Source organism: Gambusia affinis, linkage group LG11, assembly GCF_019740435.1.
Source record: "Gambusia affinis linkage group LG11, SWU_Gaff_1.0, whole genome shotgun sequence".
Lineage (NCBI taxonomy): Eukaryota > Metazoa > Chordata > Actinopteri > Cyprinodontiformes > Poeciliidae > Gambusia > Gambusia affinis.
The window spans coordinates 28,741,435-28,769,300 of record NC_057878.1 but is presented as its reverse complement, the minus strand read 5'-3'; the positions used below and the strand labels follow the sequence as shown (position 1 = coordinate 28,769,300).

Genomic DNA, 27,866 nt, shown 5'->3' with positions numbered 1-27,866 from the left:
AGAATGACGACAACAAACATTCATAAAGTGTTACTATTTATTGATGACATCATCTCCTTGGTACCGCAGCACATCACAGCCGTTACAGATGAGGGGAAAGCAGACTGTCAGATTTCTGACAAAAAAAAAAAAAAGGAATTTAGAGACTTTTTTCTAGAAAATCATGAAAAGAAAAAAATTTAAGACTTTTCAAGTTTTTTAAGAAAATCTGATGCATTGAATGAACCTGTGTGATCTGGAGAACTTTGGTTTACTGGGAGGAAAATGAGAAGATTTGCAGATCAGAACTCAGTTTGTTTGGTCAGATTTAAATGCAGTTTTAACAGGAACATCTCCTCTGTCTCTACAATCAGAGGAACTGAGGTTGAGCCTTTTATGGAGGTTGTTGTTCTCATGCCTGGTTTAATGGCGACTCTGTTTCCAATAATCAGGAAGCTGAGAGTCCTGCAGCGCGGCGCTGATGAGAGAGGAGGGAGTGGCCGGGCAGGAAGGCAGCGGGACGAGGCGCGCTGGAGGACGGGGCGCTGCGGAGCCGCGGGGGAATCAGGTTTCTCACACCCAGCAGCAGGACTGGAGGAAAGGGAAGGGAGGAGTCAGACTGGACTCACTTCCCCTCCAGTACTCCCAGTTCTTAAAGCCTCGGACTCTCCTGGAGTCGCTCTGAATCCGAGGAGCACATCCCTCAGGTAAGCATCAGGCTGCCGTTTCCCCGAGTCATTCTGGCCTCTCTGAGCTGCACATGCATGAAAACTTTGTTTCTGCTTCTGCTTCTAATTTACTCTGAAAATCCTGCTGGAGTTTCACATTCCTGACACAGACGCATCAAGGAAATCCAGGATTACAGCTGCTGCTCTGACTGGGGCTTCAGCATTCCTGAGCTGCATGAACCTCCAGGAAACTGGAGAGCCGTCAGATGCTGCTGGTCCTCCTGGCGCCTCTGAGTCACGTTTGTGTGTTTGTGTGTGATCAGTGAACTCCCTCATGAAGTGACTCACTGTCCCCAAAATAAAGCAACGACAGCAGCTGAAGGTCGGGCTGCTGGAGCGAAGTGATGCTGCAGGAGCTGCAGGAGCTGCTGGGTTCTGATGGCGATGCTCTGTGGAAAGTTTGCATCACTGTTACCAGCTCCAAACTCAAACAGTTTGCTGAAGGAAGCTGCAACAGGCAGACAACAATGAAAGGAAGAGATAGTTATTACAGGACAACCTGTTTGCTTTCCGGGTCGGTTTATCAGCAGCGTAGAGGCTGGAGGTCCAGCGGGTCGACATGCTGACCGTCAGAGCCGTCAGTGATCGTTGAGCAGCTCATCAGTGACCAATGAAGCCAAAGACTAATTTTGTGCAATGATCCGGCTGCTGGCAGCACCAGTGAGGTGCTGCGTCTCCACAGGGTTTGCTGCTGAGCCTGGAGACAATCGGAGGTTTTTCCTCCGTCACGTTGATCCCCTGCTTTTCCTTCCTCCATCTCTCTGCAGCCTCTTATCCAACATTGGATCCAGTTTGTAGCTGGAGTTTTATCTGCTTTCTGTTCCTGTTGTACAAAACAAGGAGGAAATTTTGTTTTCAATCTTTTGCTGCTGATAATGGCATCTGATGGCCAACTCTAGATAAAGAGCTTTCTTTTAAAAATCACATAGCAAATTTGTTACAAACACTGAAAATGAAGATTGGGTTTTATTATTGAAATAAATCCTGTTTCTCTCTGAGCTGGAGGTAAATTGGTAGCTGCAACATTCCTGCCACTCCTGGATTATAGAAACATGTTATTTATGAATGATTTGACCAAATGGCTTCAGTTATTGAAGTCATTGTGTCTCATTGTGCTTTAAGGTTTGTAACCGGGAACAAATGTTTCACACATTGTGAGTTGTAAACTGAATGGTTCCTTTAAGTGAACGGAGAAACAATTTATGAATCTCTACTCAGCAAACTTTAGTTCTTACATAGATCTGTTATTTCCTATTCTTTACGCTCTAATAACATTTTTCTTTTGCATGTATTCAGTGTGAAGCTCCAGTCTGAACTGATTTCCCACCTTTTCACATTTTCAGTAAATTCATCAGTGAACATTATTTTTTACGTTTTTCTTTTTCCTCAACTTGCGATAAACCCATTCAGGAATCATTCAGGAATCATTCAGGAATCATTCAGGAATCATCAGGAATCATTCAGGAATCATTCAGGAATCATTCAGGAATCATTCAGGAATCATTCATGCATCTTATTTTCATGTATCCATCAAGAGACTGAAGAGACCAAACCATTTTGGATTAAACCTCTGATCTTTTTCTTTAAACGGCTTCATTTAGTTTAGTCTTTCTACCAGTTTATTGACGCTGTAGAGGCCAATCCAAAGCTTTGACCCAAAGCTTTAAGCCGCTGCTGTGGTTCAGCGGGTCGATGCGCTGAATGTTACCTGGTCAGGTTAAAGTCAGAGCCGTCCTTCATCGTTCAGCAGGTCATCTGTTTATCTTCTTTGGACCAATGAAGCCAAAAACATTTTTTTTTACAATGATTCCACTAAACGCCTGTTGGCAGAACCTCGTTTCATTCAGCTGTCAAAAACTGTGAACCTCTGCCTTCACCAAGAAACATAAACCGCTGACTGACCATTCACCCATTCACAAATTAATTCATTCATTCATCATCTGCTCCTACAATCAGCTGTCAGGTTCCAGCTGCAAATGCAAACACTTTGATTTTAATCTGATTTAACCTGAGCTGAGGCCGACAGGTAGAAACTGATTCATGAACAGCAGAAACATGAACAGAAGAGCCGTCAGTCGCTCAGGTTTACTTGTTTTATGCAACTAGAATAACAGAAAAGTACCATCAGACTGTAGAACCAAGAAATGACTTAAACAGAACCTGAGACAACACGTCGCCCCAAACTGAAGGACGTTCCACAGCCGAAGAGCCGTCACAGCAGCTCCAGTGAAGCACGGTGGTGGCAGTGTGGTGATCTGGGACCTGGACGTCTCTGTAACTGTTGGAACCATAATTTCAACTGAAGGAGAGGATCTGACCAGCATTTTATCTCTGCAGGATTTGGAGTGTCCCAGTCAAAGTTTGGACTTGAATGTAAACAAGTTTACACTGGAAAACTGAATTTAATCAGTTTCTGCCCAGCTGGGGGTCAGAAAACACTGACTGCCAGGTTTCTACTGGTTCTGAAGGGAAGAGTGAGGTTACCTTTTCACACTGGACCAGGTTTGGTGGCTTTATTTCCTCTTAAGAAATGAAATCATTGAAAAAAATTTATTTCTTTGATTTGAGAGAAAAAACTAAAACAGAAGCAAAGACTTTCTCCTTTTTAATCAAAACATCTGGATCAGCATCTGGATTGGCTGTGATGCAGAGAAAACTGCATCACAGCCAATAAATCAGAGGGAAGTCATTCCGGTCCGGTCCGGTCCGGTCCAGTCCGGTTCTGATTCCTCTCCGTCAGCAATGAGCTGGCCTCTCTGCTTCCAGATAAGCAAATATCCAGACAATAAAAGCTCAGCGTCCCGCTGCCAGGAGGAGCTGCTGCTTTCTTCACGCCGTTCCCACAAATTCCTGCAGCAGCAGGGAGGCGCTGGGAGAAATGATTTATTTCAGCCAACAAACCCGATGGCCGGGGAGAGAAATGGCACCGGCCTGGTGGACAAACACAAAGCCGAGCTGAGCTGGGAGGTCCAGAGAAAATCCTGAGGAAGTTAGAAAACCCTTCAGAGAATCTGACTGAATGTGATTCTTTTCTAACGTGTTTAGTTTGGATTTTCAGACGGGAGAAATTCACCAACATGTTTCTGTTACAGAATATTCCCTCTCATGTTCCAGAGGTAAAGATGGAGGCCGAAGGTCCATGTGAGTATTTTACCTCCTCAAACTGAAGACTTTCAGTTTAATCAACACGAGTCAATGCCCTGAACTTTGACCCAATTGTTGTCATAACAACCAGAACCTCAGTAAATACCAGGTTTTAACAATTCAGCATCCTGACACACATAAAACAGAATGTTTCTGTTTGTTATGTCATAAAAACAAATAAAAAAATCCCTTGTAAATATATTAGTTAGAGGTTAAATTGTGAGTTCAAGTTTTTATTAGAATTTTAAATTTCCAATTCCGGAGAGAAAAAAGTAATAAAAATGTTTCTAAAAGTAGAAACATTTCTACTTTTAGAAAATGTTCTTGTTTTGCATCTTATCAAATCAAGATCTCAGCAGCCCTGATAAAAAAAATCTGATACTTTTTATCTCGTTTCACCTTCAGATAGAGGAGATTAAACCTTCAGTGATTTCAATGCAGAGGAACGTTAGCATAGCAAACGGTGTTAGCTTGTTTGCTAACAGTTAGCAATAGCAGGATTATTGTGGGTTGGATCCAACTCTCTAATCAAAGTTTGGACTTCAGAGGTAAAGCGACACTTACCTCCAGCGCTTCTTACTGGTTCCAGTTCATACTGGGATTTCTCAAAATGTTGCTAACTGGTTCTATTTTTTTATTTTAAGTTTCTGATGAAGTGTTCCCACCACTATAGAGATCGATGGTTTGTAGTTTTTGTCCTGATTATGTCAATAATTCCCCTCAGACGTCCAGGACGACCCGCACGTCAAGCTGATGATGGCGGGCTCGACCCTGAGGAAGGTCAAGTCCCGCTCCTGGAAGAAGCAGCGTCATTTCCGCCTCCTGGAGGACGGCCTGACGATCTGGTACAAATCCAGATGGGCGGGAAAGGGCCACTCCACCTGTGAGTGCAGAAACACCGTCAGATCGGCTCAGCTCATATGATCCGTCAGGAGGGAGAGGAAAACTCACATGATGGCATTTGGCAGCATTTCTAACTAACTGACGCCTGAAGGGAACGTAGCAACAAAAAGAAAATGTCTAACAGAACCAGGCCATATGCTTAAAGCAAGTCATGCATGAAGTTCTTTTGGTAATAAAAATTAATGTGGTCCTGAAACTCTGAATACTTTGATCCTTAGAAATCAGAAACATTGTCTTGATCTTGTTTCTCTTTATCGTCAAAATGGCCACCATGATGTGACATAAAGTTATGAAAATGGGTAACATTTTATGGCAATAATTGGTTCAAAAGGCTTGGGAAATGGTCGTCATCCTGCCTAATGGGTTAGCATGCTAATCATTATGCTAATGATAGGTTTTTACAGGCGCATGCTGCACCAGGAGAAATGACCGTTTAGCTGAGATGTGCACAGCTTTTTAAAAACAATGGAGGTGAACTGATCGTAGCTCAGCGACTGAGAATCAGACAGTTTGATGCAGCAGAAGTAAAGGCGGCTGCCATTCAGACGAAGCTGTGTTGTGCAGAGGTGAAGGACCAGAGGCAGCCTGGGCTAGCTAACGGTGCTAACGACTGTCTCAGTCTCAGTGATGGACGTGGAGGCGGTGCGTGAGGGCCACCAGTCTGAGGTCATGCTGAGCATCGCCGAGGAGTTTCCTGCCGAGCTCTGCTTCACCCTGGTGTTTCACGGTCGCCAAGGAAACCTGGACCTGGTGGCCGACTCCCCGGAGGAGGCCCAGGCCTGGATCCAGGGAGTCCGGAAGCTGATCCACAAAGCCCAGAGCATGGATGAGCAGGAGAGGCAGGACCAGTATCCAGCAGACTCCCTCCAGCAGCTTTCCTTTTACTGTCTCCAAAATACCAAACTAAAGGTTTTAAATATGAGAGTTGATTCTATGACTTGAGGTTTTCCTCAGCGTTTCTCAGATGGGTGCGGGACTGGTTCCAGAAAGCCGATAAGAACAAAGACGGGAAGATGAACTTCAAAGAAGTGAAGAAGCTGCTGAAGATGATGAACGTGGAGATGAACGAAGACGACGCTCTGCATCTGTTTACGGTACGACTCTGACCCGACCGCAGGAGAAACTGCAGATTATCAACCAATAACGACTTTGTTTTAAGACCTGGGCTGTTTAACTGACTGACTGCAGGTGTGAGGAGAAAGAGAGAGAGAGAGAAAAGGTGGGACAGGGGGTGAGGGGGAGTACACACGGAAAATCAATCCAACATAAACACAGGAAACACAATTAAACTAGAGAAAGAAAAACTAGACGCAAGAAATAAGATAGATCCATTAAGAAAGAACTGAACTGCAGAAAAACAGGAACAAGACTGATCCAACCAGAGTGAGAAACTATCACTGAATGATTAGGAAACTCCACAACATCCCAACAGACATCTTCTACAAACCAGTTCCTTTGTTTCCAGATGGCCGACAAGTGTGAAAGTGGCTCCCTGGAAATCGAGCAGTTTGTCCACTTCTACCAGATGCTGACCCAGAGAGACGAGGTGTGGAAGGTTTTCCAGGATTACTCTGGAGACGGAGAGCGGCTAACACTGGAGGAGCTGGAGAGTTTCCTGAGGCTGGAGCAGGGCGAAGGGGACCAGAGCTCCCAGCATGCCCAGCAGGTCATCCAGCGCTACGAACCCTCTGAGACGGGTAGCTGGATGCATGAGAATCATCCGTTCACATCAGGAGTTATTCACACATTCACAGGGTCGTGTTCACAGGTTGTTTTACCAGTAAGACGACTATTTATACAGCAGAAAAGGTTTAGTTGGACGTAACTCCACGCAGTGTTTCTACTGGTTTCACCAACTCAAATTTAAGACTTTTAAAGACCACTATGAATTAAATTTAAGACCTATAATCACAACAGACTTCTACAATTAAAATTGCAGCCAAGCTTTTTATGCAAAATGCACGTCGAAGTACATCGTCCTGCCAACTGGAAATAAATGTACACTTATCCTAACTACCAGGTAGCAACATTAGCAGCTAGCGGTAGCTTCACTGTTTATTTATTGTGACAATGATAATAAAAATGTTATTATGACAAGAAATGTATCATGATTAATTAAATGCTCGCCTTTATTCCTGCCACAACAAAATTTAAGACTTGTAATTCATGTATTTAAGGCCAATGTAAGAAATAATCAGGCCTTTATTTTAAATACATGAATTTAAGACTTTTTAAAGATGTACAGGAAAATAGAAACAATCATGTATCATTCTGTTTTTCAAAACATAACGGGTTAGACGTTTAAACGTCTCGTTGAGCAGCTCAGTAAAAACCTGTGATGTGTTTGTGTCTCTGCCTCCGTCCAGCCGTGAAGGAAAGCTCCATGTCGCTGGAGGGTTTCCAGACCTACCTGTGTTCCCAGGAGGGCTCCATATTCAACCCGGCTCTCCTGGAGCTTCACCAGGACATGAACCAGCCGCTCAGCCACTACTTCATCTCCTCCTCACACAACACCTACCTGCTGGAGGACCAGCTGAGAGGCCAGAGCAGCCTGGAGGCATACATCCAGTGAGCACCGCACCAACTCACCAGAACCACGTTTTCATGCTAAAAAGGCAGAAAGGAAAACATCTGACTGTCTTTGTGACTCTTGTGTCAACCTTGAGTTGGTAATGATGTGTCTCTGCCTGCAGGGCGCTGAAGAGAGGCTGCCGCTGTGTGGAGGTGGACTGCTGGGACGGCAGCGACGGGGAACCCGTTGTCTACCACGGCCACACGCTAACGTCAAAAATCCTCTTCAGAGACATTATCTCAACCCTCAAAGAGTACGCCTTCAAGGTGAGCACCAAACTTTGAGTTTTTCCAGCTGCTGTGGTTCTGAGTCAAACCAACCTGTTCCCCTCCTGGCCTGTGGGGGCGCTGCACCAACAACCACTGAAGGAAACCACACAAAAACCTCTGAAGACACTGAGAGCAACTTCCTTCTTCACCAGATGGAAACAAGATGGAGGCGTCAGATTTTAGTGTTGGAGGATTTCTCTTTAGTCTTTGGCTGAAGACCAGGAGACATTTCTGCTGCTAGCGCTAGGCTAGCACGTTAGCTTTGGTTGGATTTACCCAGAATGCCTTGCGCTGTAGTTCACTTCCTGATTTTGGAGCGGTCTGCGTTCACAGTGCATTCGAACTGAACCAGAGTTCAGTTCAACCGAACCCAGACGGAGGTTTGGAGGACCGGAGTTTCTGGACAAACGGACTGGAGTCGGATTAAAGCGGACTGAACAGAGCTGCTGGGAACGCACCTTAGATTTAGGATGGTTTTAAAATGGCATTACATTTTACAATTATTTAACATATTTTTTATATTTTAAACTTCATCAATCAATCAACTTTATGTGTATAAAACATTTCAAAGTTCTTCACATCATAAAAATACAAAGTCGTAGAAATGCAGCCAACATCTCAACATTACATTTTGCCAAGTTTGCTGCTCATCAGTCGCTTTAGCTGAAGCTGCTGGGACTCGTTGAAACACAGGAAGCGTCACCATGGGAACCGTTCTCCTGACGATCTGTCTAATTGTTGTCACGGGAAATGCCACTAATGAATTTGCGGTAACCTCTAATGTATTTGAGTGGCTGCTGAAGAGCCTCAACATAATTATGTCCTAATGAACCCAAGTGAAAACAACTCAGTCCTCCAACCACCACGTCCGTCCTGCGGGGAGGCAGCGTCTGAGAAAAGAGCTGAATGTCGACCGTTTTCATCACCGCAGCCAAAGCAGAGTCGTTGAAATTTACCACAAACAACAAGAACTGGTTAGAATATTTGTTTTTAACGAGTTTATTCCCTTCAGGTATCGGACTTCCCCGTCATCGTGTCCCTGGAGAATCACTGCGGCGTGGAGCAGCAGACCGTCATGGCCACACACCTTCGCCAAATTTTGGGCGAGATGCTGCTGACGGCCCCGCTGGACGGACAGATCCCCCAGATGCTTCCCTCGCCTCAGGTCACAGGCGTCACTTTAAAGTTATCAAACCCTCCATGTTTAACTGTTTTCATGGTTTCAACACTTGAATGATTAAAGATCTCAGACTTTAAAGGTTTCTGCAGGCTGTTCCTCCTGAAGGCGTCCGGCAGCACGGGGCTTTTGAAAAAGGTTCTGTCTTAGGAAAACCAGCAGAGCATCGAGTCACTGACCTGCAGAACCAGAACCAGAACCAGAAAACTGCAAAGCAGCTGAAACACTGATCACTTTGGGACAAACTCCCAGCTCTGCAGTTACATTTACTAACTTTACCAAGGCAGAACAGAAGCTGAGCTCCGTCAGAGACGGACCGTCGTCCCGGTTCTGTTCAGACGGATCGATATTCTGGATCTTTGCTGGAAGAAATGAAGCAAATAGAAGCTGAGGTCAGCAGCCAGGGATGATGCATCTCAGTTCAACCTGCAAGTTTCACATTTCAGCAGCAGAAAGTGTTTCAACTATAAAAACAGCAAACAGTCACCAACCCTGGAAACAAGCAACAAACACGACAGTCAGATCAACAGTATCCATGAATGTTTCATGTAAAATGTTTCAAAGCAGCTCCAACCTGCTGGGGTTTCAGTCCACACTCAAAGGAACTCGGTGTTTCGGCTGTTTTTCAGTTTTCTGGAAGTTTGTTCCAGATTTGTGGTGCATAGAAGCTGAATGCTGCTTCTCCTCGTTTGGTTCTGGTTCTGATGCAGAAGGTTGATCCAACAGCAGCAGATCTTTAATCCGTTCAGTTAAAAACCAACAGAAATATTTTAAAGTGTATTCTCTGCAGGAATCAAAGACATTAACCAGAAACACTGGATGAGTTTCTCTGATCTGAGACTTTAGTCCTCCGGTCCTGAAATGTTCTGCAGGTGACAGAAGTCCGACTTTGTGACTGTCTTTATGTGGCTCCCAGAGGTTCCTCTTCAGGTCCAGATCAGTTTAGTTCAGGAAGATTGTAGTAGATTCTGGAGTCGGCTTCTGGTCACTGTTTGCTTCTTATGTAGCTTTTTTCAGACTCTTCAGTTATTTATCGTCATTCTGGCAATAAAAAAGTTTTTCCAGATGCTGACCTGAACAATTAACCCTTCAGATCCAACAATCTCATTTTAAAAATTAATCAGCCTCCCTGTTGTTCTCCATTTAGCACTAATACTAAAAGCAGTAGTAACTCTGACTTATAAACTCCTGTCCATTAGAGCACTCACAGCAATCAATGCTAAATGAAGTAATGGTGGAGGAACGCCGTCAGAGACTCCACTCAGGGTTTAGTCGATGCTTTGCTTCCTTCACTTTGGAGACGATGCAGTGAAATAAAACCTGGTTCCTGCAGAGACAAACTTGTTTTTGTGATTCTTCACTACAGGAGCTGAGGGGAAAGATTTTGCTGAAAGCCAAGAAAATCGGCGGGTTGGAAACACACCTCGACGAAACGTTGACTGATGAAGTCAGCGATGAAGACGAGATGGCGAACGATGAGGCAGAGAGTCCGAGCGCAGAAGATCCACCGGCGGAAACGGCGAACAAAGTGGGTCAGATGCATCAAACGCAGAAGTCAAGATAAAGATGATTTACTGTGGAGTTAGTTTCTAATCATTATTGGTTCTCTGACGTTCAGTCAGAAAGTCATCAACTAATAAAAATATTTCTCCTGGTTTTCTGAACCAAAACAGATTCTGGTTCCAACAAATGAAGCGCAGCGTTACGAAACATAAAAATCTCAATATTTTCCACCTGAAGCTGTAAATGTGTCAGTGAGGACAGATCTGGCTCCCTCTAGTGGTGGCTGAAGGACCACAATGTCCACGGATGGAAATGTAAGATTAAGGCCTTAAAATGTCTTAAATTCATTTTTAAAAATGTAAGTTTGCCTTAAATACGTAAATCACAGCAGGACGTTTTAGTAATTTATATTGGATGTTTTCTGTCTTGCAGAAGGTTGAGTTGTACTCAAACATCTTCACTGCTTTCTGTGACTTGAGGCGGTTGCAGCTATCGCTAACTAGCTGCTAATATACACCTGTTAGCTGCTGGCTAGCTGTTTTGAATCTTTAATTTATCGCTGTTTGCTGGATGATGTTTGTCGTCACCACTGGCTAACTTCATAAACACTTAATAAAGTCTTCAACGAACGTAAGAAAGTGACAAGAGTTTTAATTTAAAATGTTTTTTAAAAGCTTTAAGTTGGTGAACCCTGAAGACGCAGCAATCCTGGGCGGGTTGGCTTCAACCCTCCTTCTCCACATTGTTCCTTTCATAAAAACACAGGGAAACGGCAAAAAGGCAAATTAATTATGAGACTACTGTTACCTAAGTTGTTTTTTGTTTCTAATTTTTTCAGGTTGTTTTCCTCCAGAAGTCAACAAACCAAAGATGTTGATTTAAAGAAACAGCTGGAGCTCAATCCTAACTTGCTCTGATTTAAACTCCTGCAGCACAGATGAAGGAAAACAGTCATTTTGTGTCTCTGAACGCTACTGGAGGTTTACTGGTTTCAGACACGATTTGTTGTCTGTTTGCCCTGAGAGGATGTCGATGAGTCAACAGTTGTTCATGTTTATCCACGTTTATTAAAACTGTTTAGCAATCCTGCAAAATCTGACTTTCCTATCATTTCCCAGCCGCTGCTGGTCCAACCGGATGTTTCTGAAGAATCAGGCGTTCAAGCAGAAAATGCAACCATTAATCCAGTAGTTTGTCTTCAAATATTTGATGTGTGTTTTGCAGAAGTCCAAACTGTCCAGGGAGCTGTCAGACCTGGTGGTCTACTGCAAGAGCGCCCACTTTCACGGCTTTGAGCGCGCTCGCTCTCAGGCCAAGTGCTACGAGATGTCGTCCTTCTCTGAATCCAAAGCAAAGAAACTCGCTAAGGATGCAGGTAAAAAGGGTTTATAGTGGAAGTTTTTAGACAGAACTTAGCTGAACTCTGACCTCTGTGCAGGAGGTCAGAGTTCAGTCTGTGCAGGAGGTCAGAGTTCAGTCTGTGCAGGAGGTCAGAGTTCAGTCTGTGCAGGAGGTCAGAGTTCAGTCTGTGCAGGAGGTCAGAGTTCAGTCTGTGCAGGAGCTGCTGTGTGTTCCTCTTCAGGGTCAGAGTTCATTCGGTGCAACACTCGGCAGCTGTCCAGGATTTACCCCAGCGGCTTGAGGACCGACTCGTCCAACTACAACCCTCAGGACATGTGGAACGTGGGCTGCCAGATCGGTATGAGCAAACACCGCCGCCTGCTGATGTCATTTCCCGTGTAACTTCCATGAACACGACTCTGACTTTCAGCTGAAGGTTTGGATAATGCATCATTTAAATGTGGATAAAGGTTTTATCAGCTAATCTTTGTTCGTGTGCCGTTTGAGAATCAGATTCATAAACTGTTTTGCTCAGATTTTGTTCATCCAGAAAGACGAGTGACGGCATTTCACCTTTCTGACCTCTGAACAGATCGGCCATTTCTAACGCCGCAGTCCAAAACTCACAGCAGGAGATTTATTCATTCAGCATAATTAGCCAAGCAGCTAAATATTTAATTGGCTAAATAAACATTTAGTTAGAAAGTTAATTGAGTGTTTATTGAGTCGATGTTTCTCTCAGGATCAGAAAATCCCTGAAACAGAGAATCATCTGATTCTCACTCATTTCTATGTTTATAAAAATAAAAGTTAATGAATTTATTTTCCTCTCTGTCTCAAAGTGGCTCTGAACTTCCAGACGGCCGGCCTGGAAATGGACCTGAACGACGGCCGCTTCAGGCAGAACGGTTGCTGCGGTTACGTCCTGAAGCCCGACTTCATGAGAGACGCCGACAGCAGCTTCAGTCCGGACCGACCCGAGGACCGGCCGGGCTACAAGCCGGCCCGCCTGTCCATCCAGGTCCAGCTGTCCTCCAGAGCGGGTCAGAGGGTGTTTGGTGGGGTCCGGTGAGTCTCCAGGTGAATGTGTGTGTGTGTGTGTGTGTGTGTCGCTGCAGGTGATCAGCGCGCAGCAGCTGCCCAAGGTCAACCAGAAGGAGGGATCCATCGTGGACCCGCTGGTCAGAGTGGAGATCTACGGCGTCCCTCTGGACCAAACCAAGGAGGAGACCAGCCACATCAACAACAACGGTACGAAACTCATCAGCCCACCTGCAAAGCAGCGGAGTGTTCACCTGGCTGCTGACCTCTGACCTCCAGGGTTCAACCCGGTCTGGAACGAGACTCTGAACTTCATCGTCCACTCGCCTGAGCTGGCGCTGGTCCGCTTCGTGGTGGAGGACCACGACAAAACGTCCAGGAACGACTTCATCGGACAGTTCACGCTTCCCTTCACCTGCATCCAGCCAGGTGAGGCTACGGCAAGCCATCATCACATAAAATCACTTTCACCTGGAACGGAGGTAGAGATGTTTTGACACATCTATAATTTACACACCATGCAAAGAAATGTAAAATAAAATTACAAGAATAAACCTGTAAAGTCATAATATTAACAGAATAAAGTTATATTATATAATTATTCTCCTAATATTTCAACTTTATTCTCATCATTTTACAATTATTTTTCCAAAGTGTTGCCCTAATAATATGTTGTAACGTTTGAACATCCTGCATAATAACTTAATATATTCACATTCTGTCACATTTTGATGATTAAAAGGATTTCTCTAAAAATGTTCTGAAGAGTCGACATCTGTAGTTACAGTTCAAGGTGATGCAACTAGAATTTGTGAAAATGTCAGTTTTATATATCTGAGTGAAGAGCCGTTGTGTAAACCCCGTCACGCCGTCAGAGCTGTCCAAACAGATGCCTGTAGACTTTTGGATTTTCTGCAACAAATAGTCAGATAATCCCACAACAGAGAAACAAACTAAGGGACATAAAGGAATGCAAATGCAGAAATCTGCTAATAATTTCCTCTTTTATTCTCTGCCAAAACTCAAACAATTCACTTAAAACGGCTTTGAGGAGCTAAAAGTGCTGCTGGAAATGAAGCTTTTCAAAATTTATTTTTTCTCCTTTTTTTAAAATTTTCAAATCAAAATGCTCCATAAATCTGGGATGTTTTGATAAATAATAATTATTAAAAAAGATCAGTGACGTCATTGTGACTTTCAGATATCTGGAATGTGATTACACCGATTTTATGTCAAAACGGTTTGCCATTTATTTTGCAGCCTCATTATTTGCTTTCAAGATATCTGCAATTTAATTTGCACTATACTTGGCATCATTAATGAGTCAGAATGTAATTTCAGATATCTGGAATGTAAATGTGTAGAAGCTGATTTTATGTTAAACCGGCCTGCCATACATTCATTTTTTCCTTCCAGGCTACCGTCACATCCACCTGCTGTCCAAAGACGGGACGGCCATCCCTCCGTCCTCCGTCTTCGTTAACGTCAGCGTCTCAGAGCTCACATGAAGGTCACAGCGTCTCTGACCTCACAGCTTCACTCCAGTCTTCATGTTTTAGTGTTTTAGTTGCTTCTAAACTCATAGAAAACTTTCTAATGTTCACCGATTCCCCTGCAGCTCCAGGAACATCGTTACATTTTTATCTGGACTCTAAAGAATCACCTGCTGGCTGAAGGAAAACTCCAGTGTTACTTTAAGAACAAACAGGAAAAGAGATGAAAGTGAATCATTCCAGTCAGACTGAAGCTTAAATTTAGACTTTGACTAGGACATTGCAGCACTTTGGTCCTCATCTTTTTCTGCCGTTTTGTTGTAGACTGTTGAGGTGTAAAATGAACAACGCAGGACTCAACTTCTGCATTTGATTCTTTTTCTCTGAGATTTTGAAGCTTAAAGATCCAGATTTTATTGTTTATTTCACTTGTAAAATCAACAGAACAGATTCTGTAGGAAGTTTAGTTTTTATAAATTTTAATGAAACATTGTTACATGAACATTGCCATGTTGCAATGCATGCTGGGTAGATGATATATGCTAGGTGCTACTAGCTCTGTCCAGCCAGAAAAGTTTGTTTGTGACTTTAGTAACATTCAACTCTCTGGATTTGAACCTGAATGTGTTGAAATGTAAAGGAAATGAAGATGAGGAGGACCAAACAGAGGAAGAGCAGAAAGTCTGAAACAACTGCTGCTAGCAATGCTAACCAAGGAGAGCGTTAGCTGCTGAGGTTTCTGTTTACGGTTAGCATCAGGATCAAGAACGTTTTTTTACAAAGACACTTCACTGTCACTTTAACCATCCACTCATATTTTAATTTGTTTTGATAGAATTAGCGTCTGCTAATGGTATTAGCTCTCGCTAAAGCCGTTAGCTCTAGCTAAAGTATTGAACAGTAGTGGAACAGACATCTGGTGTTTAGTAGCAGTTGGTCTCAGTTTAAACGTTTCTGTTTTTAGACTCCAGTTGACTGTAAACTACCTGCATCACCGGACCAGCATGCATTGCAGGTGGTAATAAAGATGTACGATTTTTGAATTCTGAGTTTTCATTCATCACAGTTTGTAGGTCAGTAGGAAAATGTCTGTATACTCAGTGGTAGATCTCTGTAACAGCTGCATGTTAAACCTGCCTGAACTAACAGCATCATAACTGGACGACTGTTGGAAACGAATGTAAAAACTGCCAAATATCAGTATTATAGAAACAGACCTTATTAAAAACTGATGTTCTACCTTATGGCTCATTTCAATGTTTACAGTTTTTTTCTCAAACGGAACCAAGAACCAGTCCATAAATATTCATACATCTCAGAATCTTCACTGGGTTTCGGAGTTTTGTTTTGCTGCTGCGTCTCCTTCAGGAACAGCCTCTTCCTCCCTGACCGCTGCGGCGTGTGGCGCCCCCTGCAGGGCCTCCTTCAGGGTGAGGACGCTCCGGTCTGAGTCCCGCAGCACGCCCTCCTCCGCCGACTCCTCGGGATGGTGCCTCCTCAGATGTTTGACCACCTGGAACCGCTGCTTGGCTCTGTAGGCGCAGTGGCGGCAGGAGAACGGCCGCCGCTCCGTGTGGGACAGGAAGTGATGTCGGAGACCCGCCGGCCACCGGAACGATTTCTGGCACAGTCCGCAGGCGTACGCTCGGTCGTCCGTGTGCTTCTTCTGGTGGGTCTTCAGGATGAAGCTGGTTTTAAAGGCTTTGCCGCATTTCTCGCAGACGTAAGGTCGAAGGTCGCGGTGCTGCGTGTCGCGGTGTGCGCGCAGGGCGTCTGCTCGGTTGGTGCGGTACCCACACTCGTCACAGCAGTATGGTTTCTCCCCTGGAGGATTAAACAATTCAGCAGGTGAGTCAGAGTATCACTTCATTCTGGTGTTGGTTCCGTGTTCTTGACGGTCTTGCCTGTGTGTCGGGTCATGTGGTACTTCAGCTGCGTCGCCCATTTGCATTTGTAGCCGCACTCTGGGCAAAGGTACTTCTTCTCTTCTTGGTGAACTCTCATATGCAGCTTTGGTAGAAATGAGTGAAGATTAGATGATTCTTATTTTATTTACAACAAAGCAGATAAATTCAGCTGAAACACACAGATGACCCAAACGCTGACCTCAGGACAACCAGAGAAAAACATTAGTAACGCTAAAGTGCAACGCCAACATGCTACATAGTTAGCATGTTGTTTAGATACGAGTCAAAGTACCCAGATTGCTGAAGTGATGCATTCTGGGTACAGAAAAACAGACATTTCTAAACCACATCCTGCATGGAGAGGAAACAGAAGTAAAGAGTTTTCACCTACTTCAAAATAAGAGCGTGAATATAAATGTTATAATGAGTAGCGCTTTAGAATTTATCTGGAAGAAATAATTTATCAGAAGCTGAGAGCACTAAATGTTTTCCATGTTAGTAAAAATGCTAAAGTGTCCGTTGATAAAATAATCGGACCGTTGATAAAATAATCGGACCGTTGGCTCCGTTATCGTGGTTTTAGCTGATTGAGGTTGCAGAGTGTAAATCAATGATGAGGCCAATTGGGCAGAACTGCAGCCACTAGACAGCAGCAAACTGTTTCCAACATGATCCTTGGTATGTGTAGAATTTGCATCAGTGGGCATTAGTGTAACATCACCAACTCTGGCAGGATTAAGACCAGAAGAGGTTTGAGGAAATTTCACAATGACAATCTACAACAGGAAAGTTAGATTAATTTTGGTAACTGGGTGTTGCTCACCTTCAGCCTGGACGGGTCTGAGCAGGCGTAGCTGCACTGCTCACAGCTGTACGGTTTCTCCCCGGTGTGAATGCGAATGTGCCACGTGATCTTCTGCTTGTTCCGGGTTGCGTACTCGCAGTCTGTGCATTTGTACATGCGCTTGCTCCCATGTGACCGGAGGTGCTGCTCCAACACCAGCTGATGCCGGCAGGCGAACTCGCATGTGCTGCAGCGCAGAGGCTTGTCCTCTGATGACCCCTCCTCATGCTGGCTCAGAAGGTGCTGCGCCAGCAGCGGCCTGGTTTTGGCTGCGAAGGGGCAGAGCTGGCATGGGTGTGCCAGGTGAGTCCTCTGATGAAGGCCGAGGCTTTCTTTATTCTGAAACTCCTCCTGGCAGGTGCTGCATTTCACCTCAGAGTGTTTACTCTGCTGGTGCTGCTTCAGTGTCGCTTCGCTGCTGCATGTAAAGTCACATTTCTTACATGAAAAGCAGCCCTGACGTCGGTGCGCCCGTCTGCAGTGGTTCCTCAAGGCAATCTCAGAACTAAACCGAGCGTTGCAGTGGCTGCAGATGTGGTGCAACTCCCCGGAGTGACACCGGCGGCCGTGACGTCTGACGTCGTCGAGAGCGTAGCCGGCGAAGTCGCACTGCGGGCAGAAGTGTGTGGGCTGTTTGTCGTGGATGCGTAGCTTATGCTGGCGCAGTTTGGACTCTGAGCCGAAGGTTTTGCTGCAGGCGTCGCAGCTGTGACGGCCGACGCCCGTGTGCACAGACTGGTGTTCCTCCAAGCGATGGCGCCTGGAGGCGCTGAAGGAACAGTGGCTGCAGCGAAACATCGGAGCGCCGTGCAACCGATCCTCTACTGGATCCTGAAGCTTTTCCTCCTCATGATCAGAAAGATCGTGACGGGATAGAGAACGTTTGGACCATCTGGGACACTGGACCTCCAGTGGCTTCAGACAGCCTTTCTTTTCAGTCGCAGCTCTTCTCTGACTACATCTTAATGGACAGTTTGGTCGGTTTTCTCCTGAACGACCATCGCTGGTCGTTCCTACATGATCCTCCATACTTCTGAGTTTTTCACTCCCTTCTTTGTCCGTTTCAGAAACGGTCTGACCTGAAGTCTCTCTGCAGGCCTGTTGGTGTTTTTTAAAGGTTGTCAGTTTGGCTGAGGAAAAGCTGCACAGCTCACACTCAAATTTACCGTCTTTTTTAACATAAAGGGCTTTTCTCTGTGATGATTTAGTGAACTCCTCCTTCATATTTGCCCTGATTTGACCAGCCGGAGGTTCTGACACGGTGGGTGTTTGGAGATGGGTGGTGCACGGTTCTTCTTGTTGATGTTTCAGTTCTGTGGACGTTTGGTTTGCAGAGGACAGAAGTTCAGTCTGCTGTGAACTTGTTTCTCTGTGTGAAGGTCCGGATTCTGCCGGCGCTGCAGCAGGATTTCCTGGTGAAGCTGCGTTGGGTGGAGGAACAGGATGCTGATTTTTGAGGTGGTGTTCAAACCTTCGCCTCTGTTTGAATCTCTCCCCACACGACGGGCACTCCTGTCCCTTCGCCCGGCGGTGACACAGGTTTCTGCAGTGCTGGTCCAAAGCCGCCTCCTTGCTGGTTACGTAGGAACATTTGTCACAACGGTAAACAGCTTCCGATGGCACCGCCAGCATCTGGACCCGTCCCTCTAGAACCATGGCGTCTGCTTGGTCCTTGTCGTGTTTCCTCAAAGCTTTCAGTCGGACCTCAGAGTGTGACGGGTCGGTTTCCTCGGTCGGAAAAGCAGAACCAATAGTTGAAAGTTTATTGGCCCCCCGAGGCGTGAAGGTCCGATGGTCCACAGACCCACCAGATCGACTCGGGTTGGTCGGCGCCTCACCTGCATCTTCTACGTCACTTTGCTCAGCAGGTCCGTCTTGAAATCCTAGATTATCTTCCTCCAACGAGCTGCCAGGTGTGGACGGCTCTAGCGCGACTAAAGGCGGCGTGCTTTGGCAGTTTTCGTTCTCGTTTCTTAAAGCTGCGTTTTGGACCTCGGCGGTCGGTAGAGCGGTCAACAGCAGAGTACAGAACCGCTCCGGACTGCTGGCGGATCTCCCAGAAACGGCTTCATGACCAACTTCTTGGGCGAGAACCGAACCGTCGGCTTGAGAAGCGGCAGAGCTTCCTGTGCAGGGATCGGTTCCTGACTGGTTCTGCTGTGGACCAGCAGCTGGTGGTTTGGACTTCCTGTAAAAGTTCTCCATGAACTCTGCTGAGTTCCTCTCCTTTTCCTTGGCTGCGTAGTTCTCCAGCCAGGCTGCGTCTCCAGGGACGTAGCCGTGGACCTTCCTCTTGTGCAGGAAGAGGCTGATGCTGCTGTAGGATGAGTAGCAGCAGAGCGCACAGCCAAACTCCTTCAGCTTGGTGTGTTTGCAGTTCTCGTGGTTCTGCAGCGCCTGCCGGTACCAGGTGGAATAGGAGCAGTACTTGCACTTGTATGCAGCAGACTTCTTCTCCTCTCCAGAGTGTTTGGCCAGCATGTGGTTGCGGAGCTCATACTTGCGCTTGCAGGCGTAAGCGCAGATCTCACACATGAGCGATTTAGCTTGATGCCGTAATTTGTGGCTCTTCAGCTGATCCATTCGGTGGCATCGGTAGGAGCACTGATCACAGGAATATCTAGGACACACAGGACGGTCATTTGGGTCATCTGACCTTTTACCAGAGAAAAACATGCTGCTTCGTTTTCCAACTCAGAGTTTGAACATGCATTTATAAATCTACAGTTTCAAACTAAACACTTAAACTAGAGTTAAATATTTACTTTACAAGCTACACATTTAGCAAGCCCTGTTATTTGCTAATAATTTAGTTAGCAAATAGTTTATTTGCTAACTAAATATCACTATCGCTAAATATTTAGCTTCAAAATAAATATTTGCAAACGGATATTTTGAAGCGTTAAAATGATTTTAGTTTTCACAATAAGCAGAGGGTTCATTTGAAAAGTGTTTTGTAAAAATGTTTGGTTTTGAACCTGAGGTCTCCGGTGTGTTTCCTCATGTGGACGGTGAGGTAATGCTTCCACTTGGTGACGTATCCACACTCTGCACACATGAAGTTCTTGTGCTCGGCGTGAACCAGCATGTGTTTGGACAGGTAGGACTCGTCTCTGCACCTGAACTCACACAGGCTGCACTTGTGAGGTTTCTCACCTGCAGAGAGAAAACAGAAACTCAGTCAGAAATTAACAGCAATAATTTGGATTATTTATTGATTATTCATTTTTCACCAGTTACTCATTCATTTATAAATGTCACAATTTCAAGCTACATAGTTAGTTAAAAAACTAAATATTTACCTTGAAGCAAAATATTTTGTTATCTTATAACTTTACATTTATAGCTTGCTAAGTGTTCGGCACCAACTAAATATTCAGTTTCAAACTAAATATTTATCTTCATCATAAAATATTTAGTTAGCAAGCTAAATGTTTAGCTGAAAGCTAAATGTTTAGCTGAAAGCTAAATGTTTAGCTGAAAGCTGAGTCTTTAATTTGAGGCGAGTCTTAAGTTTCAGATTGTGATGTTCAGAGGTGATTCAGTGACCAGTCCAGGTTGTTCCTCACCGCTGTGCGTCAGGTTGTGCCGCTTCAGGCCGCGTTTGTGCGCCGTGACGTAGCTGCACCGAGAGCAGCGGTGGATCTTCTCGTTGGCGTGCAGACGCGCAACGTGCTGCTCGTACTCCACGGGGTTAAAGGTCACAAAGGGGCAGAAGTCGCAGCTGAGCTTCTGTTGGCCGGTGTGGCCGAGTCGTCGGTGCTGCAGGAAGACGTTCTTATTGGAGCAGGAGAAGCTGCAGTCGGAGCAGTGGTAGGCCAGGTGGGTCCGGTAGTGATCCTCCATGTCTGCAGCGCATTTGAAGACGGCGCTGCAGGCGTGATGACGACACTGCGCCGCTCTGACCCCGTGCTGCTCAGCGGCGTGTCTGAGCAGGTCTTTGCTGTGGGAACTCTGGAAGGAGCAGCCGTCCTGGAAGCAGGCCGCCGGCGCTCCGGCCCTCCGGATGTTGTGTGTCTTCATGTGAGCCTTCAGGGTCCGGCTGTGGTGGAAGCTCTGACCGCAGGCGGGACAGAGGAAGCTCTGGCTGCTGCCAGCGTCCTCAGGATGCACGCTGGCCACGTGGCGCCGCACGGCGTTTCTCTCCACGGCTGAATAATCACACAGGTGGCAGCGGTGGGCCTTCTGCCCGGCCTCCCGCAGGCGGTGTATGCGCAGCTTGCTCTGGCTGGTGAAGAAACGGTGGCAGGTGGGGCACTGGAGGCTCGGGTCGGGGAAGTGCAACCGAAGGTGTTCCTGCAGGTGGGAGCGCATCTTGAAGCAGCGCCGACATTTGGGACAGGCGTGGGTCCGATAGACGTCCTCTGATCCCTCAGAAAGGTACGCTGGAGGCCAAGAACAAACAAGCCCTCCTCAGAAAGCACGTGGCGACAGTGGAGAGAAAATACTCCTTTAAATGTGAAGAAGCAGGGTCAATATGAGGGACCCACCTCCTGAGGTTTACCTGCAGGTGGCGCTGAAGCGTTGGGGTTGTTTTCTGGTTGTTTCCCTGCTGGTGACCGACTCCGGCTCCCTAAACACACGGGACGTTTTCAGGATGAAGAACAATCAGCTGCTGCTGTTCTGCATCGGGTTCTGATGTTTACCTGGACCCGTCCGGACCGGCAGCTTTGGGCAGCGGTGGGAGACGGACCTGGACGTGTCTGAGACGTCCTGTCCAGATTCATCACCAACATGCTGCACCGCCTCCATCATGTCTGAAAAACACAAGGAGCTGCAACAAATCCTGATTTCCTTACAATTTAAATTAATCATCTAAAGTTGGAAAAATATATTTGAACTTTTTGAAAGTGATTTTTTTAAAACCAGCTAATTTATCATTTATTTTCAGCACAGCCCCAGATGTTTTGTTTACTTCAGCCTTTAACCAACGACAGAGAAAATTTTATGCTCTTTTTAACCAGATTCATGAATCCACTTCATCAGAAGAAAACTGGAAATTTGCCTTGGAGCAGAAATTCTCATGAGCCAAGAAGAGTATGGATTCAAAAAATAAAATAATAAGAAATAATAGACAAAAGTCCTAAAACATGATCTGCACAAAAAGCCCAGATTCATCTCTCATCCTTCTACTGTCTACTTGAAGTTTCATTTGAAATAATAACAGGAAGTATGAAGGAAAGGGCCGAGACGTGACCAACCAATCATCAGTAAAACAAGGTGGAGGCTGTGTCATGGTGTGGGAGCAAAACCAAACTGTCATGAACTCCCAAAATAAAGCCGTGTTTCATTGATTATATAAATGATCATATAAAGTTTTCTGGTTGCATGTTTGAACAAATTTACTCTTTTTTTTTTTCTTCAGTTTTCCCTCTGGAAAGGAAATGAGGGTCGGATCAAGACTTTTGTCCAGTTCTGCATCATTATGAGTTACAAGCTGCTGTTAAACAAGCAGCAGGTCAGTTTCACGGTAACAGAGCTGCTGCAACAACAGGGAATAAACAGATTTATAGTCAAATAAGTCGGAAGCCAGACCTCCTGCCTGAGCTCTCGCCTCACAGTCCGCCTGACAAACAAAAGATCAACATTCAGGTTTCGGTTCTCATCGCCGCCTCTCGTTTCTGGACTCGTTTCTGTTGTTGTTCTTCATCTGAATCCCTGATGACACGCAGACTGGCCTGCTGCGAGCCTTTATTTACTCATTAATGTTGAGAGAGCGGAATAGACCGACTGTTGTCGCTAGCTTAGCCTAGGTTAGCTAACTGCTAATCAGACGGGGCTGAAGTTAGCTTTTGATTTGTAACTTCAGTAACGTTTAATGTTCACAGCGGAAAAAATATAAAAATCTAAATTTTGATTTTAAGTCTAAAAAAGTATATAATTAATTTGGTGTTCTTAGATTTCACCACAAAACATGCTAATGTTACATACTAGGTATTTAATTGATTATTACATAAATGTAGATTAATTTGTCTTGCACTCTGAAAGTTGTAGGTTCAGTTCTAACTTCCTCCTGACATGAGCCTCTGAGCAAGGCACTTAACTAAAAGTTCCCTACAGATAAATATATCAGTCATACCCACAAATATTAACTTATTAATACACTGAGTGAAAGTGATTTTAATGTATTTTTTTACTTAATATAATTTCAGCCCATTTAACATTTATTTACTTGCACTGATTACTTTTTTTTATTAATCAAATAATTCATTGGTAATTGCGTGCAAACAAAAATAGGTATTTTGATATAGGCTAATCATAAAGTAATTTAAATTGTTATATTCATCCGGTGGTTTGTACTAAAAAATGTTTATTTTTCATGTAGCTTCACCAATTTCGATTTTTATTTGTTCAAAATCGCTGAATTTTCTTATTTTCCCCATTCAAATGCTTGGAAGCGATGCCGGTGAGGCAGCAGCGAGCTCTGCCTCACCTTGGATTGCGCAACCCCTGGCTCTGCGCTGGCTGCTAAGCGGAGAGAGCATGTTGCTGTACGGCGTCAATAAAATGGTTTAAACAAATTTAATATGTGAACTTATTTCCAATAATTTAGCTTATGTATATTATGTACTGTGCTTTTTGTCACCAACTGTGTTTGTGTAACGGTTTCGATTATAAACGGCAGAGAACAGGTTCGAGGTGAGGCAGGCAGTTCTCTTGCCTCATGGCAGGGGGCGCTCAAGATCCCAGACGTTCGTTTTGTTCACTCCTCAACTGCCGAGTAAGTGACAGCGAGCTAGGCTAAACGATTCGGGAAGCAAGTCAAGTGCAGCGATAGATTATAATAGAGATAGTGATTAATTTGTCTTGCACTCTGAAAGTTGTAGGTTCAGTTCTAACTTCCTCCTGACATGAGCCTCTGAGCAAGGCACTTAACTAAAAGTTCCCTACAGATAAATATATCAGTCATACCCACAAATATTAACTTATTAATACACTGAGTGAAAGTGATTTTAATGTATTTTTTTACTTAATATAATTTCAGCCCATTTAACATTTATTTACTTGCACTGATTACTTTTTTTTATTAATCAAATAATTCATTGGTAATTGCGTGCAAACAAAAATAGGTATTTTGCGTGAGTTTGTCTTTTTGTGTTTTCATAGTAAGTAGACATTCTGCACAGATTAGAAACTGTTCTGAATAATCTGGAACCAGGTTCAGTCCACGTTTAACTTGTGTAAAAAGTTTATTTAAAGTGGGGCAAAAACCCAAAATAAGAAGTGAAATTTATCTTTGTTATTTTCACAAATGGAATAAAAGTTTGACAAATAACAAGGAATTATTAAATAATCCAGGTGTTGTACTAGAATTGAAAATAATCCCGATTACATCCAAATGTGTTTCCATCCATCTATTCATCCATTTTCTGTTCACCCTAATCCCTAATAAGGTCGGGAGGGTTGCTGGCTCTTTCCAGCTGCGTTCCGGGCGAGAGGCGGGGTCACGGGGTCACCCTGGACAGGTCACCAGTCTGACTCCGGTCCAAATGTGTAATAATCATTTAATGAAGCTTTGAATCGGAAGCTAACTTCAGTGCCGATTATCTGAACACCGGAACATACAATGATATGTTTTAGTGCAGAGTCGGAATGTTTTTCCGGTAATACAGGAAGTGTAGTAAAGGTCGCTGGTCACATGGATCCTTCGGGCTGCCTTGGATTTTACATTAACTGAGTTAAAAATCTGGTTCTAGGAGGGGCTACAGGGTTAGCATCATGCCGCTGTCGGACTTCCTTGACGGCCTGAAGGACAACCCATACTTCGGTGCTGGGTTCGGACTGGTCGGCGTCGGGACAGCGCTGGCCGTGGCCAGAAAGGGAGCCCAGGTGGGCATGGTGTTCTTCCGAAGGAACTACATGATCACCCTGGAGGTTCCCAGCAGGGACAAGAGCTACCACTGGCTGCTGAGCTGGATCACCAAGCACGCTACCCACACGCAGCACCTCAGCGTGGAAACCTCCTACATGGCCCACGAGAGTGGACGGGTCCACACGCAGTTCGACTTCCACCCGAGTCCAGGGAATCACATCATCTGGTGAGTTCCTCCAATTCCGTTCAGTTAAACTTTGTTGCGCATCTAAACTGGATTTTACGACTGCGTGCTGCCTTTACGTACACCTCGTTAATTTAATCATTTCAGAAACTTCGCAGCTATCTTGTTCATAAAGTATGTTGATATGTACTAACTGTAGTAGAATCTATCCAATTCAAATAGCTATTTCAGTATATTATCCAGAAGATATTATTTATTATAGTACATTTTATATACAAAGTTTCCTTGAATTCAAGCGCGACCGTAACAACTACTATAGAAGCGCAACGATTTTAAAAGGTATGTTTCTGAATTGTTGATTGTGTGACCACAGTGTTTTAATATGTGGTCACACAATATTTATTGACAACATTTGTGTAGTTAAATCATTTTGACCTTGTTTTGTATAACCTCTATTTCTTTTTAGCAAGAAACATTCTGTATTGACCAGGGGCAACGGGTGAAAAATAGGGTTTTGGCTAATTCTGGCCCATTTACAAAAATATTAATTACTGTGCAAATAAATTAATACATTTCAAATAAACACACGCACAGTCAGTATTTGATATAAAGAATTCAGCTGGATGTGATCCACCTGGTCTCCAGGTACGGCAGGAAGTGGATCCGGGTGGAGCGGACCAGGGAGAAGCAGATGCTGAATCTGCAGACCGGGACTCCGTGGGAGTCCATCACCTTCACCGCTCTGGGCAGAGACCGACAGATCTTCTTCAACATCCTGCAGGAAGGTACACAGGAAAACTCTCTGTTGAAACGATTATCTTAGTAATCTACCAATTATTCTGATGATTAATTGAATAAAAATCAAATTAATTGATCAAACGTCACTTTCAGACAAAAGAACAAATGAACAAAGAAAAAAACCCAAGAGAAATTATATTATAAATACATATATAACATAATATACAACATTAAAGTTAAAATGTTTTGAAAGATGAGCTCAACTTAAACACTTTATTTTGTTTCATAAAACATAACGTTGTATAAAACTAATTTATCTCATTCTTATAAATTCTTATAAAGTTAGAAATGGTTTTAAAGAAGCAACATTTGTGTATGAAATGTTTGGCTAACAGAATATTATTTATGTCATAGTCGATGTTTTGGTCATTAATAAAAATATGAACTTTAACCTCTTCTATCTGGTAAATGAACTCAGATGAACTGGTGAAGATTCTGCGTTCATTCGGATAAATTTAGTTTCTTAACTTTTATTTTGGAGGGTCAGTCAGAGCTGACTGTCGCTGTGGATGTTGTCATGGTGTCGTGCAGCGCGGGAGCTGGCGCTGAAGCAGGAGGAGGGACGCACCGTCATGTACACGGCCATGGGCGGCGAGTGGAGGCCCTTCGGGTTTCCACGGCGACGCCGGCCCCTCAGCTCCGTGGTGCTGGAGGCCGGCGTGGCCGAGCGCTTGGTGGACGACGTGAAGGATTTCATCGGGAACCCGCGCTGGTACACGGACAGAGGTGAAGGACCGGTTCTGGTGTCAGGTGGTGCCGGCCCGTCCAAGTCGGGTTGCCGGTTCTGATCCCATCTGTGTGTGTTCAGGGATTCCCTACAGGAGAGGCTACCTGCTGTTCGGGCCTCCAGGATGCGGGAAGAGCAGCTTCATGTGAGTCGTCCTGCCGCCGCGTGTCGGTCTGAGCGTTCCCGCGGTTCTGACCCGGTCCGGTTCCGTTACAGTACGGCGCTGGCCGGCGAGTTGGGCTACAGCATCTGCCTGATGAGCCTGAGCGACCGGACGCTGTCGGACGACCGGCTCAACCACCTGCTGAGCGTGGCGCCGCAGCAGAGCATCATCCTGCTGGAGGACGTGGACGCCGCCTTCGTCAGCCGGGAGCTGCTGCCCACCGAGAGTGAGCCGACCCGACCAGAACCGGCCGACCCGACCAGAACCGGAACGCTGACCGGTTCTCCTCTCTCTTCCAGACCCGCTGGCCTACCAGGGAATGGGCCGCCTGACCTTCAGCGGCCTGCTGAACTCGCTGGACGGAGTCGCTTCGTCTGAGGCCAGAATCGTCTTCATGACCACCAACTTCATCGACAGGTGCAATATTGATTATTGATTAACTATTGATTACAGTCTCATAATTTGTGAATTAAATGTTATTTTTTTTTTCCATTTTTACCACAAAAACTGCTTCAGACCTCAACATAAAATTAGAATAAAATCTTTTATTTTCTGTGTTTTATGTTGTTTTTTTTCATGAGAAAACTTTTTCTAAACAAAGGAGAGAATATCAATGAGTTTATTGATGGCATTTAATTTAAATAATTCAGTTCAATGTAAATCTTTGTTTAGTTACAATAAAATGTTTCATGGACCCAAACGGGTCAAGAAATGCTTCAGCTACAATTCAACAACAAAAAAGCAAACACCAAAACAAAGTCATGACAGAACAACCAAAAGCTGCACTGCAAAAACCAAAACCACAACAGAAGTAAATAAATCGGAATAAAGCTGCTAGCTTAACTTTCCTTGTTGCCTTTGCTTCCATTGACCCTTCTGGGCCACTGCTGGTATCTAACCGCCTCTCTGGCTCTCCCAGGTTGGACCCGGCGCTGATCCGGCCCGGCCGGGTCGACCTGAAGCAGTACATCGGTCACTGCACCGCCTGGCAGCTGGCCCAGATGTTCCGGCGGTTCTACCCGGACCAGCCGCCGTCGGAAGGAGATCGCTTCGCTAAGCTAGCGTTAGCCGCGCATACGGAGATCAGCGCCGCCCAGGTCCAAGGACACTTCCTGCTGCACAAAATGGATCCAGCAGGATCCATAGTCAATGTGGCCCAAATACGAGGATGATGGATCAGAACCGGACTGAACAGAATAAAGAGATTATTTAACAGGAAATCTCTAGTTTATTGTTTATTAAGAACAACAATAAACCAGAAAAAGTTGGTTAGAAATGCA

The 27,866-nt window shown here is 44.9% G+C and overlaps 2 protein-coding genes across 7 annotated transcripts; both read left to right on the top strand.

The window, feature by feature from the left end:
- The first annotated feature begins 549 nt into the window (after nucleotides 1-549).
- plcd4b (phospholipase C, delta 4b) lies at nucleotides 550-15,394 on the top strand. 4 transcript variants are annotated; one of them, XM_044131197.1, is made up of 16 exons: nucleotides 550-686; nucleotides 3,800-3,848; nucleotides 4,576-4,734; nucleotides 5,374-5,602; nucleotides 5,719-5,848; nucleotides 6,220-6,451; nucleotides 7,121-7,322; nucleotides 7,448-7,592; nucleotides 8,608-8,760; nucleotides 10,139-10,300; nucleotides 11,500-11,650; nucleotides 11,858-11,974; nucleotides 12,459-12,637; nucleotides 12,735-12,867; nucleotides 12,937-13,086; nucleotides 14,074-15,394. In XM_044131197.1, exons 2-16 carry the CDS (start codon nucleotides 3,830-3,832, stop codon nucleotides 14,163-14,165), a joined length of 2,253 nt encoding a protein of 750 aa, XP_043987132.1. In that variant the 5' UTR covers nucleotides 550-686; nucleotides 3,800-3,829; the 3' UTR covers nucleotides 14,166-15,394. The 4 variants fall into 4 exon arrangements, with proteins under 4 accessions (XP_043987132.1, XP_043987133.1, XP_043987134.1 ...); XM_044131198.1 differs by lacking the exon at nucleotides 550-686 and adding an exon at nucleotides 1,523-3,209; XM_044131199.1 differs by lacking the exon at nucleotides 550-686 and adding an exon at nucleotides 3,238-3,696.
- Nucleotides 15,380-27,866, top strand: LOC122839536 (mitochondrial chaperone BCS1). 3 transcript variants are annotated; one of them, XM_044131202.1, is made up of 9 exons: nucleotides 15,869-15,998; nucleotides 22,267-22,359; nucleotides 24,599-24,940; nucleotides 25,544-25,683; nucleotides 26,228-26,422; nucleotides 26,505-26,568; nucleotides 26,640-26,812; nucleotides 26,886-27,003; nucleotides 27,506-27,866. In XM_044131202.1, exons 3-9 carry the CDS (start codon nucleotides 24,621-24,623, stop codon nucleotides 27,756-27,758), a joined length of 1,263 nt encoding a protein of 420 aa, XP_043987137.1. In that variant the 5' UTR covers nucleotides 15,869-15,998; nucleotides 22,267-22,359; nucleotides 24,599-24,620; the 3' UTR covers nucleotides 27,759-27,866. The 3 variants fall into 3 exon arrangements, with proteins under 3 accessions (XP_043987136.1, XP_043987137.1, XP_043987138.1); XM_044131201.1 differs by lacking the exon at nucleotides 22,267-22,359 and having other exon boundaries at nucleotides 15,380-15,998; XM_044131203.1 differs by lacking the exons at nucleotides 15,869-15,998; nucleotides 22,267-22,359; nucleotides 24,599-24,940 and having other exon boundaries at nucleotides 25,558-25,683; nucleotides 26,178-26,422.